Source organism: Alnus glutinosa, chromosome 10 (genome assembly GCF_958979055.1).
Source record: "Alnus glutinosa chromosome 10, dhAlnGlut1.1, whole genome shotgun sequence".
NCBI lineage: Eukaryota > Viridiplantae > Streptophyta > Magnoliopsida > Fagales > Betulaceae > Alnus > Alnus glutinosa.
In genome coordinates, this window is record NC_084895.1 from 11248358 (window position 1) to 11265391 (window position 17034).

The 17034-nt window shown below is 41.6% G+C and overlaps 1 protein-coding gene across 1 annotated transcript; it reads right to left on the minus strand.

The window, feature by feature from the left end:
* Window positions 1–13449: 13449 nt before the first annotated feature.
* On the minus strand, window positions 13450–16307 carry LOC133879034 (uncharacterized). The gene is made up of 3 exons (XM_062317585.1): window positions 16254–16307; window positions 14429–14673; window positions 13450–13693 (listed from the first exon to the last, which is right to left on the minus strand). Exons 1-3 carry the CDS (start codon window positions 16305–16307, stop codon window positions 13480–13482), a joined length of 513 nt encoding a protein of 170 aa, XP_062173569.1. The 3' UTR covers window positions 13450–13479.
* Between the last annotated feature and the right edge of the window lie 727 nt (window positions 16308–17034).

Here is a 17034-nt window from a genome sequence, read left to right on the forward strand (position 1 = left end):
CGGCTTAAACCAAATCATCAAATGTATCCGTAGAGCAAAACACAATGAATATCCAACATTTATATATATAAACCAAGCAATCAATTAAATGAGACTATTTCAAATCACCACTTGTATCCGGAAATCACAAGAGATATCCAAAAATCATCTTAAAAATCGAATAGAAGTAAAACAATGAGAAATCAAAATCCATAAACTCAAATAGCATAAACAAGCATGAAACTTAGTTTCTCTTCAATGGTGAGGCTTCATCCTCAACCCTAGATGAAATTTTAACTACACATAATAAAATAAATAAAACCTAAAACATTAAATTAAAAACATAAAAATCAAACACTTACAAAAGAAAAGAAAATGGAAGAACAAAATCCTCTAGAAGAGAGACTTGGTGCGTGAGGGCTGTGCCCCACTCCACACCCTCTGTTCTTTTCTCTCCTCTCCTTCTATTTATAGACTAAAACTCGAGTGAAGTGTTGGTGTTTTTGTGCTCCAAAACATTGCTGCCAGCACAGCTTGGATGGGACTTCACGTGTGCTGTTAGAATTAGAGAGAAGGAACATGTGTTGCTGCTTGGGGAGAAGAGAAGAGATGTTGTCCAAGCCTTGGGAAGAGCTGCTGTCCATGCTGTCAAGTGCTGCAGGCGTGGAGGAAGCTGCTGCTGCCTTGGACGTGCTGCTGAGCTGCTTTGGGTGCTGCTGGACTGGCTTGGGCGTGAGGCACCTTGCTGCCCATGCTGTCTTGGTCCTTGAGTTGCTGCCGTCCAGCACATAGAGAAAGTGAAGATGCTGCTGTACAGTCCTTGAAAATGACATGTGCTCCTGCTGTTGTCTTGTATGAAGTGTAGTGCTGACCATGCTCTTATGCTGCCCACCACGTGCTGCCCAGGAGAAAACAAACGTGCTGCCCAGCTTTGGGGAGAAAAGGAATGGGACAAAAAAATAAGAGAGATGGACAAACTTCCAAATTTTCGGGATGATCCAACGACTAAAATTAAAACAGACATATCTTTTTGTATGTATCTCCAAACAGGCTGAAACTTGTTGGGTTGGAAAGCTGACATCTTGAACTTCAATTTAGACCTAAGAAACTCTCAAAACGGATATCGTTTGGTCCTATCATGATAGGTCTAAATCTAGTAGTCTGCTGCATCCGAATTTCCTTGTATTTTGCTTGAATTATATCATTTCTCTCTTATTGTCCTACAAAACATAAAAACACTAAAACTAACTAAAGCATCAGAAAATAATAAAGCTAAAGGTTTAACTAATGTAAATTAAGGGGTCCAAATATACACTTTTTGGCACTCATCAATATACAAGTTAAAGCATGACATAAATGATAGCTTGAAAGAGGAGAAGATGGGTTACTAACAAAGTTAAGGCAAAATCACACTAGAACTCAAAGGCTTCTCTAATGAAGAAGGAGTGGGATGAGCTCTTGGAGAAGTTGAGAAGTGAACAAAATGAAAGAGTGGATGGAGTGAAATGGGGGTGGGAATGGACGTGTAGATGGAAGAATTGGAGATAAGAAACAATCTTCCTTATTTTGGGAAAGTCAAAAAGGAGTCTTGTTCTTCCAAATGAAGAAAAATTGCTCCTATTAACTAGTACATTCCATGTAAATGTCACTTTTCTTTTTACCTTAGTGGTCTTATGCATGGAGTGGTTTGTGGTTTCAAGACCACTTAGTTAATAAGGATCATCTATAATTAAACATAATTTGAAGGTAGTTAATGTACATAATTAAAAGATGGCATATTACATTAAAATCATAAGATTTTATTTCATATTGTTCTTTATGGCATATGTTAAAAATTGATCTTTAATTTATGAATTTCATGATCTCCGTTAGAATGCTTGATCCAATCTTTATTAAACTTATTAGCCCTAATGACATTGGTTCCTTTTTCTTTTCTTTTTTTTTTTTTTTTTTTTTTTTTTTTTTTTAAAGTTAAAGATCCCTTCCAATATATAAAAAAGACGAATCGGTCAAATATTTAGGGTTACAAAGAATCCCTAATAAACCAAATAAGAGACATTATGGGTAGAGTTTCCTCTAAACGGGGCAAGTCAGACTTGGATCATAATAGACCACAGCTGATAAAAATAACCTAGACAATAGAAAAATTCCTTTACGGATGCATGAATTGATACTTGAACAAGGAGAGTACATGCAATCTAAACTATAAAATAGCTTTTACAGCCCAGGTTCTGGTCTTAAACAAACAGAGCAGCTACATAACACAACAACAGCAAGACACAAAAAATAAAAAACCACTATGAATGCACAGGCCGTACCATATGCACCACTCCCCCTTTTTGCTCGACGGTTGGGATGAATCAGAACCGTTCCTTGAAGATTGGAAGGGGTGAGACAATCGGCCATCTGAACTGCATATGAAGCATGAAGACTCTAGAAAAATCCGGATCCTCCCTCAATCTTGGCCACACGTTGCCCTGCCTACCAAAGAAATGGTTACCCAAAGTAACCACTCACAACCCAAACCGCCACACTAGTAGAGATCCAGTGGCCATCTCCGTGGTAAAACTATGGAACTCCTCGACTCAACCAGTAGATTCATGAAAGGAGTCCAAATCTTGGAAAGTGAGACATCGGCCGGCGCTACACCCAAAAATAGCACCGGTCTCCACAAATCAAAACCAGTAGATCCGTGAAAAAACCCCAGGCGGGGGAATGGGAGAGATCGTTCGCCATGGTACCCATAAAAACCAACCACTCCACACCAGGACAGGGCGAGAGAACAACCACTTCTCCAACTTCGATGCCGAGACGCCGAAGAAGAAGAAACCTTTATTAAAATAACAAAGAAAAGAACAACATAAATAAAATGGGGGAGGAGGGAAGCACAGGGCTTCCCTCCGCCTCAAACCGAGTACTCAACCGAGGAATCCTCAAAAATCGCCAGTCGCCAGAGCAAAATTGAGGAGCAAATTTCAACCCCTTGCAATGACATTGGTTCCTAAGTTTAGGCTAAAAACCTTGGTCATGGCCTAACATTGGTTCCTAAGTTTAGGCTAAAGACCTTAGTCAAAATTTCCGAAGTACCAACATGAGGAACCCATTTCAATTGCTGATTTGAATTTGTTATTTTGGTTCCAATATTGTAGCTTGAGCAAAGAAAAGATGGGGTTGGGTATTTCAGTTTTGATAGGATTTAAGGCAGCTGTTATGTTCATCTTCTGTGCATAGGGTCCTAGGGATTCTATCAAGAGAAATTAGGGAATAGACGAGGAAATAGAAAAGATAATGATCGCTTTGAGGGAATTGGCCTCCAATATGATCACTTCAAGGGGATCGGCCTCCAATATTTGCTTAAGCAAATGTAATATTTTTCTTCATTGATTATTTAGCCATACGGCATCTACATCCTTTTATAGGCTAAAAAATAAGCTAATTATGGAAATAGGAAATCAGGAAATCAAACAAACGTAACCCGCAAGAAAGTAATCCCTAGAAGGAAATTATGTAGTGATCAAGCCAAGCGTGAGGACCACGCCACGGAGAAAGTTTGGGAGGATTCACGAGAATCCTATCATTCCTCCACCCTTAAATGCAACCTTGCCCTCAAGGTTGGGTACTAATGAGGCCTTGCATGTCTTTTTCAAAATGTGTTCCATGCGGTGGCTACTGGCAGTGGTGATGTTGTTACCTCGTTTCCCTCGGACTATCACTCTTTTCCCGTTTAAAGTAAACTTCATAGTTAGCTTGGAGAAATTCCACAGTACATAGCCAAGAGTCCTCAACCATTCAATACCCAGGACCACCTTGTAATCACCAAGCGGTAATAAGTACAAATCTGCTCGTAGCACCAGATCTTGAACTACCAACTTAACATTTGAGCTTACTTTTGCACGTCAAGGTACCCCCATCCGCTAGTGTGACTTCAAATGGCTCACAATCCTCCGTTGGAATGCAGAAATTTTGTGCAATACTCTCATCAAGGAAGTTATTAGTGCTATCGGTATCAATTAACATTGTAACTTGTTGGCCCTTAAGGAAACCATTAACCTTCATGGTTTGCGGGTTTGAGTAGCCTGCCAAAGCATGTACAGTGTAAGTCACTTCATTGTCATCTCCACCAATAGGCTCATCGTCTTCTTGTGCAGCCTTGCCAATGTCCACATCTTGCGCCATTTGTTTCACCCTTGGCTTGATCATCAGTAGTTTTCCTTGTTTGCACATGTGCCCTCTGTGCCACTTCTCATCACAATGCCAACAAAGTCCTTTGGTTGTTCTTTCTTTAAGGTCTTCTTGAGTCAAACGGGCAGTCTTCCGAGTTGGCGTTGAAGAAGAGCCATCCTCATCAACGGCTGGTCTACTGACATTCCGAGTTGTTCGATGTGTTTCATCACTAAGCTTTTCTTCTTGTACCCTTGCAAAATGAAAATGCAGCTACTATGGTCCGTGGCCGATAAGTCTTAACTTCTCTCCTGATATCTGGTTGAAGACCCTCCACGAAGGTACCGATCAATTGTCTTTCAGACCAATCGGGGGCACGATTGGCTAGGCGCTCAAATTGGCTTTGGTATTCACTGATTGAAGAGGTCTGTCGGATCTTAGCTAGTTCACCGTCGACGTCCTCAAATGCGGAGGGGCCGAATCACACCAGCAATCCTTCAACAAATGTTGCCTAAGTGGGCATTCCATGGCTTGCCTCGAACCAATCATACCATTGGATAGCTTCGCCCTCAAGATGGATGGATGCAATGTCAACCCTTGAAGCTTCTGGTGTTCCATGGAAGTGAAAAAATCGCTCTGCTCGCGACACCCAACCAGATGGATCGTCTTCATCCCATCGAGGAAAATCCAACTTCATACGCGAAAGGCTGGAATTTTGGTTGTGATGACGTGTCGCAGGTGGGGTCCTGGGTGGGGATGGTCCCGTACTGCGCTCCTCTTGAATGACTTGGGTGATAAGCTCCTTCAACTGCTTTAAAAATCTCGAGTAGAATCGTGTTTCCTCTTAAGTCTGTTCCTTGCCGCTACCAGTGGCCATTGAATAAGTTGTTAAATCAAAAATTCCTAACACTCGCTTTTGATTACGCGTATAGGGCATACAACTCCTTTTTCTTTTTCTTTTTCCTTTTTTTTTTTTTTTTTTTTTTGTGCCCTTACAAGCAATAAGCTAACTTAGGGATAACAAAACTTGAACAGGAATTAATATAAACTAATAGCCAAACAGTGTAATGACACAAGCCTTAAAACCAGAATAGGAATATCCTTGTACTGGAATAGAACACACCTGGATTGGACTTAGTCTACAGCCCAAACACACCCTTTCTTCTTCAACTATGAACACCCAACCTGGTTCACATTATGGAAAAAAAAAATAAAAAAAATGCCCACAGCAGCCACGGGTTCTCAAGCACGAACAACGCCTACCCAGCAGCCACGATTACTCCAAGAATGATTTTGCAACCAACGGAACGCCCAGAACGACGGCTCTGATACCAGATGATAGGATCCTAGGGATTCTATCAAGAGAAATTAGGAAATAGACGAGGAAATAGAAAAGATAACGATCGCTTCAAGGGGATCGGCCTCCAATATGATCGCTTCGAGGGGATCGGCCTCCAATATTTGCTTAAGCAAATGTAATATTTTTCTTCATTGATTATTTAGCCATACGGCATCTACATCCTTTTATAGGCTAGAAAATAAGCTAATTATGAAAATAGGAAATCAGGAAATCAAACAAACGTAATCCACAAGAAAGTAATCCCTAGAAGGAAATTATGTAGTGATCAAGCCAAGCGTGAGGACCACGCCACGGAGAAAGTTTGGGGATTCACGAGAATCCTATCAATTTCACATTGTTATCAATGCCATTCTTGTATACCTCTTTGATATCTTTGTTAATTTCTATTGCTTGACATCCTTCTATCAATCTTCCCATGTTCTTGGTCCATAATCATGTTCAGCCCTTATTTGAACTTCGTTCGAGGTTTCTTAGCATTGCGGAGATTGGGAAGTGGGGAAGCCCCTTATAATGAAATTTGCAAGGGATTGTATGTTGGCGGATGGCCTTCTTCGCCGGATAAATTGCCGTCCGGTAAACCTGCTGTCGTCGATTGTACTTGTGAATTGCCAAGAAGGCTGGAATTCTCGGGCCACGCCTATTTGTGTATACCAACTTGGGATACGAGGAGTCCTCAGCCGGCTGAGTTCGAGTCAGCTGTTCAGTGGGCTTGTCGAAAGAGAGCTCAGAACAGGCCTGTGTTCATCCACTGTGCATATGGTATGTTACTCAATTTTGAAACCATTTAATTAATTTCACTTGGAAGTAGTACTGCTTCTGCTTTTTGTAATGCATATTACAGATTGTTGGTGTAAGTGAGAGTAGAGATGCTTCTAAGCATGAGTCTTCCGGTTGATGGGTTTTCCACACTTAATTACATTAGTAAGCAAACTTGTAACGCCTTCCCTCTAAGGAATTCTCTCTGAAAACCTAGGGGTGAAGCTGGGGGCCTCCAGTTCTATTTGAGGACTTGGAGATAGCGGCGGTGGTTTTCTCAAGCCATGGAAGAAGATCTAACAGTGAGATAGGGAAAGTTTTCTCTCAACGAAGAAGAAAACGATGGGGTGACTTTGAAGGCAGATGAAATTGAGCCTATGATTCATCGTGGGAAGGTGTGTCTAATAGGAAAGTTAATGGCGGAGCGGATTGTCCCTAAGGAATACTTCAGGGTTCCGTTGTTGAAGATCTGGCGCCCGGTGGGCACGGTTTCGTTCCAAGTAATTGGTGGTAATATTTTTATCGCTGAGTTTGAGGAAGAAGGGGATAAAATTAAAGTTATGGACGGCAGACCGTGGATTTTTTATAGTAATTTAATATCTCTAGCCGAGTTTGATATCTTTCGAACATGCCGCCTTTTAGGTCCGTATGTACAACTTGCCATTGGCATGCATGGGGAAAGCGGCCGGACAGAAGCTAGGGGCATCGGTAGGAGTAGTAGAGGCAGTCGATGTGCACGATGATGACCCGGGGTGGGGCGAATATCTTCAGGTCAAAATCAGGCTGGATTTATCAAAACCTTTTTCAAGAGGTAGAATGTTGCACATCCAGGATCGATCGATATGGATAGCATTCAAGTATGAAAAGCTACCCAACTATTGTTATCAGTGCGGTGTTATCCTGCATGGGCAGAAAGGCTGTCATCGTGACGGCAGTCAGCGTAGTCCAAGCACGGAGGAGGACCAGCCTTATGGCCCATGGTTGAGAGTTATTTTCCCGTCCAGACGGCAAGCACCTCGTCCCGGGTGAGATAGTCTGGGTAAAACTGATGGCAGATCAAGAAAGTCGTTCCCTACACCTGAATACTATGTAGAAAGAAGAGAAACGGGGGAGGAACCGCAGGGTAGTGGGGCTTCCACCCATAGGGGCCATAAACCTATCTCAAGGACAGACTTAGCCAATATGGAAACAATGGGTAATGGTAATGGGGAAGTTAATGAAGAAATTAATGGCGAGGATTGTTTCCTTGCAGGGAATGTTGAATCACCTACTAATTTATTTCCTTTACGGCGGGATACGCGGGGTCTGAATCCCTTGGGTGATTGCGATGCAGACACTCTAGCTATGAAGGTGGATTATAAGGAAGGTATTAAAAGTTATATTCGGAAGGAAGATCAAGGGTGGGACCTTATAGACTTAAGTCAAGAGTCTCAGTGCAGGTTTGGGAATAATATCTTAGAGCTGGGCCAATCATCCAAGTCTATTCCAGAAGACTTGACTAAGGCCAAAAGTGGCACTTTGTCACATAAGTTTGTGGGCCAGTTTGACTCGGGCCTCAATAAAATGGTTTGGAGATGTTTAAAGGAAGATGAGGTTATAAATCTCGGGGATAATTACATCGTTGGTCCCTGTGGTATGTCATAATTATTTTTCACTCCCTATGGTTTAAAAATTCATGAAAGGTCCTTGTGGTTAGCAATAATTACAAATCGATCCCTACAGTCAAATTTCGTTAAAAATTTTAACAGATTCCGTCAAATACCATGTTAGCGCCACGTGTCATCTTATTGGCAACACATGGTGCTGACATGTCCATCTTAATAAAATAATATAAATTTATTAAAAAATAAATAAAAATACTTATTTTTAAAAAAAGAATTAAAATTAAAATTTAAAAAAAAAAGAATAAAAAAGGTGGCAAGGGGGTGGCTAGGCCACCCCAAAAGGGGTGGCGTGCGGCCACCCCCAGGCCATTAGGGGTGGCCTTCGGGCCACCCCTAGATCTTCTAAGGGTAGCCCGATGGCCACCCCCGGCCACTGGGGGTGGCCGCACGCCACCCCAGGCCCCCAATGGCCTGGGGGTGGTCACGCGCCACCCCCGATGGCCTCTGGGGGTGGCCCAGTCACCCTTTGCTACCTTTTTTTTTTCTTTTTTTTAAATAAATAAATAAATTTATTTATTTTTTTTAATAAATTTATTTTTTTTATTAAGATGGACACGTGTCGCCATCTTATTGGTGACACATGGCGCTGACGTAGCATTTGACGGAATCTGTTAAAATTTGTAACGGAATTTGATTGTAGGGATCGATTTGTAATTATCGCTAACCACAAGGACCTCCCATGAACTTTTTAAACCATAGGGAGTGAAAAATAATTATGGCATACCACAGGGACCAACGGTGCAATTATCCCTAAATCTTGAGAAGGACCCAATGTATGACACGTATTTTCCATATGTCGAGGTTGGTGCTAGGAGAAATGAGGGTCAAGATGCAGTGAATATTTCTTCACACTCTGTTTTATCCTCTGGTACGACTGATAAGAGTGTAGCCGAGTGGAAGGTTCTAGAGAGTACGTTCAATGGGGAGAAGGCCGAGATCGTGTCCAGGGGTAAAGATGGTCTCGGTCCACCCTCAAGGAAGCGGTCAAGAACAACCCAACGAGCAGGGATCTCTATTGAACCCACAGATGAAACAGAAGGTTAGAAGCAGCAGATTGCATGGGAGCAAGGGGATACAATGCTAAATACCAAGAAGGGTAGGAAAATCCAGGTAAGCCCCACTAATGTGCCGAGGGCTAAGGCGGTGGTTGCTGGGCAGCCCCGCCACCACCAATGATCGCTTTAAGTTGGAACTGTTGAGGGCTTGGGAACCCCCAAACAATTCTTTCCCTTCGCCAATTGGTGAGGGCTAAGAGACCCCTTTTAGTTTTCCTTATGGAAACTAAAATGAACACAAGGAGGGCTGCTGGAATTCGTATTAAGCTCGGATTCGATCACTGTTTTGTGGAAGATTACGTAGGTAAAAGTGGAGGGCTAATGCTGTTATGGAAGAACTCCATCTCGGTGGTGATTCAAAATTACAGTAGACGTCATATTAATGCGGTGGTTCAGGATAGCCTGTTGGACCCTGCATGGAAATTCACGGGTTTCTACAGTCACCTGATGTTTTGCAAGGAGGGGGGAGTCGTGGGCTTTGCTTAGGCATTTGGCCAGGCTTCACCCGAACCCTTGGTTGTGTCTGGGTGATTTTAATGAAATTATTACAGCATCGGAGAAATCAAGCAAGTCGATTCGGCCTACCTCCCAAATGCAAGCCTTCCAAAATGCTTTTTCAGACTGCAAACTGGCGGACCTAGGATTCATCAGGCCGAAGTTTACATGGTGGAATGGAAGGCATGGGAGAGAGCACACGATGGAAAGGTTGGATAGGGCTGAGGCTAATATAGAGTGGTGTGCCCTTTACAACATTACGGAGGTGGAGGTGTTACCTCGCACTACCTCGGATCATCATCCGATCCAGGTATCTTTCTCTAATTCTCAGACCACGAGATGGCCAAAAACTACTGGCTTTCGATTTGAAGCAGAATGGACAAAAAATAAAGAGCATGGTGCAGTGATAAAGCAAGTATGGCACCCCAAGAAGAGGTGGGAACGTCCTTGGCAGACCATCCAAAGTAATCTCTCGGGATGTCGAAGGCGTCTAAAGCAGTGGGTCCGCGTACAAAAAAATCTTGTTGAGCAAACGGTCATAGAAAAGTTGAAGGAACTTCATTCTATCCAGACGGCTGTTCAGGTGAACACTTGGGAAGAAGAACACCGGCTAAATGATGAGATAAACAATCTTCTTGCAAGGGAGGATTTGAAGTGGAGACAACGGGCAAAGGAATTCTTGCTTCAATTTGGGGATCGTAACACAAGGTATTTTCATGCTTGTGCGTCACAGAAGAAGCAACGATCCCAAATCTTGAGGATTAAAGATTCGACTGGCAGATGGTGTTCCACAGAAATGGATGTTGAAACAGCCTTTGTGTCCTATTTTTCGGAGCTGTTCACGACTGGAACAGAGGTGGAAATGGAGGCTTCTTTGGATGTGGTTGATAGCAGGATTACCAGGGAGATGAACCAAAAGCTCTTGGTCGATTTCTCTGAAGAGGAAAATTCAGCTGCTTTGAACCAAATGTCACCTATGAAGGCGCGAGGCCCAGACGGTTTCTCTGCGTGTTTCTACCAAGCCAATTGGGCCACCATCAAGAAAGAGGTTTGTTCTGTTATTCTTCACTTTCTTAATACGAGTGACCTGGATTGTCAGATCAACATCACTTATATAGCACTTATTCCTAAAGTACAATGCCCGGAAAGTGTTATGGAATTTAGGTCGATTAGCCTATGCAATGTAATTTACAAACTGATCTCTAAAGTATTGGCTAATAGGCTTAAACTAGTCTTGCCAGACATTATTTCTTGTTCGCAGAGTGCTTTCATACCTGCCAGGCTTATAACGGATAGCATTATAGCGGCTTTCGAGACCATGCCAACCATGCTTTCATACCTGCCAAGCTTATACGACCACGTGGAATGGAAATTCTTAGAACCTATTATGCACAGGATGGGGTTCGATGAACGATGGATCAGATTGGTAATGCAATGTGTCGTCTCGGTCAAGTACTCGGTACTGATAAATGGCAACCCAGTGGGGGAAATCAGGCCTACAAGGGGAATAAGGCAGGGGACCCCATATCCCCCTACTTGTTCATTATATGTGCGGAAGCTTTTAGTGCCTTGCTTACCAAAGCGGAGAACAATGGAGTTATCTCAGGGGTGCCTACATCCCCCCGAGGGCCAAAGATAAAGCCATTTATTCTTCACCGACAATAGTATCTTATTTTGTAAGGCCAATGGGGTGGGATGGAGAAGGCTAACGAAAATTATAGGGACTTATGAACAGGCTTCGGGGCAAAAGCTAAACCTCCAAAAGACGTCAGTGTTTTTCAGTCGGAATACCAGTTTGGAGAGGAGGCAGGAAATCCTTCGGTTATCTAGGTTAACTGAAACTCACCGCATTGACGCTTACCTAGGTTTACCTACGTTTGTGGGTAGATCTCAGACTCAAGCATTACAACATATCAAAGCTAAAGTGCTGCAGAGGCTTAATAACTGGAAGGTGCATTTTCTGTCCCAAGCAGGAAAGGAAGTACTATTGAAGGCCGTGGTGCAGGCAATTCCCACGTACTGCATGGTTGTATTTGAGCTGCCTAATTTGCTGTGCAAGGAGGTAAATGCCATGATGCAGAGTTTTTGGTGGAGTCATATGTCCAAAACTTCCAAAATACATTGGATGAGTTGGGATCGAATGGGGAAGTCCAAAACAGCAAGAGGACTCGGATTCAGGGATTTGGTAATTTTCAACCAAGCTCTCCTTGCTAAACAAGGATGGAGGATTATTCAAAATCCAAATACCCTTACAGCCAGGATTTTGCGGGCTAAGTATTACCAGAATTCAAGCTTTATGGAGGCTCCCATTAGAGCAAGGGCATCATTTGTCTGGCATAGTATTTGTAGTGCGAGGTCTCTATTATCGCATGGTTTGTTGTGGAGAGTCGGGGATGGGAAGTCTATAAAAATATGGGGAGATAGATGGTTGCCAACGCCCATCACCCACTCTGTCCAGTCACCTCCAAAGATCATTGGACCAGAGTCTATGGTAAACGTGCTTATAGACCAGAATCGAGGTTGTTGGAAACAGGAGCTTCTGGTGGAAATATTTACTAGTGAAGAGGCCCGAGTAATAGAAAACATACCGCTGAGTCCCTGTCTCTCGAAGGATATACAATTCTGGAAGGCATCAAGGAATGTTATTTTTACCGTACGAAGTGCATACCACCTGGGTAAGGAATTGATTGACTCCTCTAGTGCACAAAGCTCTAGGGGTGGCGTCGAGAAGGGCTTTTGGAAGGACTTGTGGGCTTTGTGTGTATCAAATCAAGTGAAAATGTTCACATGGCGTGCATGCCACAATATTTTGCCAACTAGATCCAATTTATCAAAAAGGAAGGTGGTAGAAGATAATATGTGTCCCTGCTGTAAAAGAGAACGAGAAACGGCCATGCATGTGATTTGGTCATGCCCAGCGTCACAGGATGTTGGGGGGGGGGGGGGGGGGGGGAACTCATGCTTCCATAAATGCAGCAATGACAGTGTAAGTTTTGAGGACCTACTGGAGAATATCATGCAACAATTTAGAAGGGATGAAGTGGAGCTCATTGTAGTGATTGCTCGATGTGTTTGGCTTCGTCGTAACTCTCTTGTTTTTGAAGGAAAATTCAAGCACCCTAATGATGTCCTAGTGGGGGCAATGGAATCTTTAAGGAGTTTTGGCGGTGTAAATCTAGTGACTCAAACCAGGTGGCTGATCAGGAGACTCCCCCCATTACCAGAAATTTCAAATGGCAACCTCCTCCGGATGGTACTATCAAGGTAAACTGGGATGCTTCTATAAATGGAAAGGAGCCCTGTATTGGGATGGGTATGGTTGCGCGGGATTGTAAGGGCGATGTCCTGGCAGCGAAATGTGTGCGGAAAAACATCTCAGTTGACCCGAAGACAGCAGAAACTATGGCTGCTCTTTGGGCTGTTCTATTTTGCAAAGAGTTTGGTTTTCTTGATGTAATATTTGAGGAAGATGCTTCTCAAGTGGTTAACGAAATTCACTCAAAACCTCCCTTTTTATCTGCTACTGGCCATCTGATTGAAAGTATAGTTCAAGAAATTCAGGGATTAAGGTCTGCTACCTTCGTTCATGTCCATAGCGAATGCAATGGGGTAGCTCATTTGCTGGCGAAGGAGGCGACTCTTCATGAAGAGGAAATGTGCTGGATTGAGGACACTCCGTATTTTTTGGATACTATTATACTTAGGGAACGTGTTTAGTCCCTAGATTCCTATTCTTTGGGATCATGTTGTTTTGACTCTTAAGATTTCAATAATAAGCAGTGGTACCGTTCAAAAAAAAAAAAAGTAAGCAAACTTGTATGTTTTTGGCAATGACCTGATTACTCAAATCAATATGGTTGACTTACAACCTAAATACTTGATCACATGGAATACCTTCTATGCCAGTAATCACATAATGATGTTTTATTATTTTTTTTCATGGAGGGTCAACTATTAATCATAGGTCCGTCATGCTTTCTGTAATTGCGTCAAAGATACCTCTGTACATTTACGCTTTCTGTAATTGCGTCAAATAGGATAAGGAACTAACCAAATGTCTTTTCCCCATCTCAGAAAGCCAAAATGCCCACTCCTTCATATCCTCCCCATTAATTTTAACAGAGATGTTGCTCCAGCTAGTGCTATGAAACTCCACTTTGTCCAACCCATAAGCCAGTCCACTCCCTGTGGCTTTGACATATGCTTCTTTCAGACACCAATATCTGCAAAAAGTATAAACTGCAAATTGATATTCTAATTGACCAGAGGCTCAAATCTTTGCACCCCTATATTTCTGCTTGCTTAGCAGCCATAATAGTTATTGGGTGAGAAGCTAACGATAGTTACTAATAAGCAATCGAAAGAATAATCAAAATTGCTCTTTTGGAAGAACAAGCCACTTTTCGTGTGCACTGGGGGCAAGATGTATTTGTAGCCACTACCTTGTGAAGAGAGCTACAAGTGCATTGCATTTGCTAGGTTCCTAACCAGTTCCTTCTTTAAGGTTCATCTTCATCTTCCTGATTATGAACAGATTCAATAACCCAAAAGCAACTACCCAATGTTATACTGGCAAAGCAGGGTGGTTGTAGCTGGATACCATCTTAACTTCAGCATTTTAGTGGTTGCTCTCATGGTAGCCGAAAAAGAAGAAAACATAAAAGTAGCTACGTAGGTAGCATTTAGTGTTGGAGGTTGTAAGTTCTTAATCTTTTCTTTACTTTTTCATCTGTTTTCTCCACAGCAGAATGGACAATAAATATAAGCTTATCAAAATTTTGAATTTACTAGCATTTTACAAGATGGGGTGAAAGTGTAATGGTGGTGGATATTGACAGTAAAATCAAGAAAAATATTTCGAGTGATCAATTGCTAAAAATATATATTTCATTCCCCCTGCATTCTAGTTGATCTAATGGTTTTCTGTTAAGAACTCTACAACTAAAGTACAACCATACCTGTAAAACTCGACCAAAATATCATCACAAGAGCCAGCATTGACTATATTATCCCATTCCAAATTTGAAAAGTATGATGAGAAGTTTTGAATGAATCCTAGAACTGTCACCTTCTGGGGAATCACACAAGAGACGATATCCAACCCTACAAGGCACAAAGGTTCAGATGCTATGGCCACATTGTCACCATGATGGGATACATTGAAATTAAAGTTGGGAAATTCACAGCCAACTTTATCATATTCCTGGAAAAAAAAAAAAAAAAACAAACAAACAAAAGGACAGTAAACGTAGTATAGTAAACGTAGTATAATAAATATATTTATGGTGCTGGAGATACAAGCAAGCTAAAAATGATACAAGAAATGTGCCTGAGAAAAAGAAAGAAGTAATGATATTGATCAACTCTCACAAACACACATGTGGAATTGAGGATGAAAATATGGGGAAAAAGAATAGCACTACTATCATTTTAGAAAGCTCTCGTTATTTAGAATGTAAAACCTCTTTTAAAGCTAAAGAAATCAATATCCAGAACTTTATCACATGTTGAAGTAAATTAATATTCCAACAATGAAACATGCCCAAAGGACGGAGGGATTACAAAAGCTAGTAAGACAACCGCATGTACCAATCTGGCAGTTTTTAAACCCTAGGTAGCCATTGATAACAATCCAAACCACAGGCACTAAAAATGGATTTAACCCATTAATATAATAATACATGATCACTTTGTTACATGCTTCCAGATATTATACTTGATAGTTTTCGCTATTACAATAAAATTAATGATTCTCAAGATTGTCAAGGAAGGGGGAGTTGGGGTTCAGAAAGAGAATTTATTGGCCTACTAAACACATTTGCATGAACAACCTTGATTGAGAACCTTTATAGAGCATATGCCATGTACTAGTGTACACTCCAACAAAGCCTAATTCTATCTCCACATGCTTCAGCACAAACCACGAATGCAAAGCAAGAGAAGAGAGAGAGAGAGGCACAAGCATGTACTCTTTAAGTGTAAAAACTAAATCCATTACCATAAGAAAAAATTAAAAACTAACTATAATAGCACCCCATTTAATTTCCATGTTGCAACAGAACCATCTCGTGCCTAATAATTACATAGCCAATACATGACTAGAGGATACAAAGATGCACAAAAGAAATTGCATGATGCATAGAGTCATCACAACTAGCAACCATCTCTAGTCAAGATACCCAGAAACCCATCTCCATCCATAAGTATTATATGTTTGAGGGCCACGTTTAAATATCATACAAGTCATAGAATACCATAATACGAGCTTGAGAAACCAAAAACCAACTGCATGATTTTAACATAGGGTTTTCAATATGAGGAATACTTTCTTATCCCTAAATCATACTTCGATTGGCTACCGAATTTGAGACCAAAGCTAATTATATTTTCCAAATATTTTTCTGTCTTTCACCATACTTTAAGAGATGTTTCACTTTTCTGAATGTTTCCATTTCTTTTTCCTTGGAATGGCTAGATGCCTTTAACAAATAAGAAGCAAAAAAATTTCCATTAAATATGTAAGTCGGTTTGACTTGAAATTATATTTGAATTTGAGATTAGCCACATAATCACCAAGAAACCCATATACACACAGGTATTATATGTTAAAGTGAATTCAGCTTCTTCCACGTGTTCCTCAATTCATGCAGCAAATCAAAAGCCCCCACAAAGTCATCCTGCATCCTCCACGTATTCAGCATCTCATGCAACAAATCCAAGTCAACAAAGCACTAATTGATAGCAGCCTTTGACAGAAAACATGTGTCCATGTTTTCTGCAAACAGTTGCAACTATAGCAGCCCCTGCATTCAGCTCTTCTGCACTCTTCACAGCCATGCACCTAGGACAAGCCTCAAGAGGAGTCTTCTCAAATTTCCTGCTTTGGTTTTCCTCTTTTACTGATCATGTTGATCCCCTTGATTCTTAGCTTCTTGTAGTAACAATTCTCAGCTCTTGTAAAAACCTTTGTACAAATGCTTCAAGCCAACTTGGCTATATATATACAATGAATTCTCGCTGTTTTGGTAGAAGTAACCAAACAGTTTTTCTAAGAATTTTCATGGTATTAGAGCATTCAACAAGCCAACGCTCCTCCATGGCCACATCCTCTGCAGACTCCTCTTCTTCATCCACTACCATTCCTTCCCCTGAATCTGCTTCATTAACCTTTACCTTACCTAACTCAACACCTCTTAACATTGTCAAACTTGATGGCCCCAACTACCTTGATTGGGTGTCTCAATTTCTGCCCATCCTTCGGTGCAATGATCTTTTGGGGATAGTAGATGGCTCTGAGCCTTGTCTACCAAAAACACTAACCAATGCTGAAACTCAAGAACAGCAGCTGAATCCTGCCTATGTCTTATGGCAGAAAAGAGACCAGCAACTCCTTAGCTGGATCATATGTTCGTTAACACCATCATTGGTGTCCTCTATGTACGGGTTGAATACTTCTCACTCAGCTTGGACTGCTTTAGCTACCTAGTTTGCATCTCAATTAGCTACCCAGTTTGCATCTCAATCAAAGTCCCGAATTTCACACCTCAAGAGGGCAGCTCCAAAA

Bases quoted from the DNA above. Each gene is read 5' to 3' on its own strand.
- LOC133879034 (XM_062317585.1), bottom strand. From the start codon at position 16,307: ATGGCTGTGAAGAGTGCAGAAGAGCTGAATGCAGGGGCTGCTATAGTT. The intron at 14,674-16,253 runs GTTTGCAGAAAA...TTTTTTTTCCAG, and splicing joins GGGCTGCTATAGTTGCAACT to GAATATGATAAAGTTGGCTG. The intron at 13,694-14,428 runs GTATGGTTGTAC...TACTTTTTGCAG, and splicing joins ATTTTGGTCGAGTTTTACAG to ATATTGGTGTCTGAAAGAAG.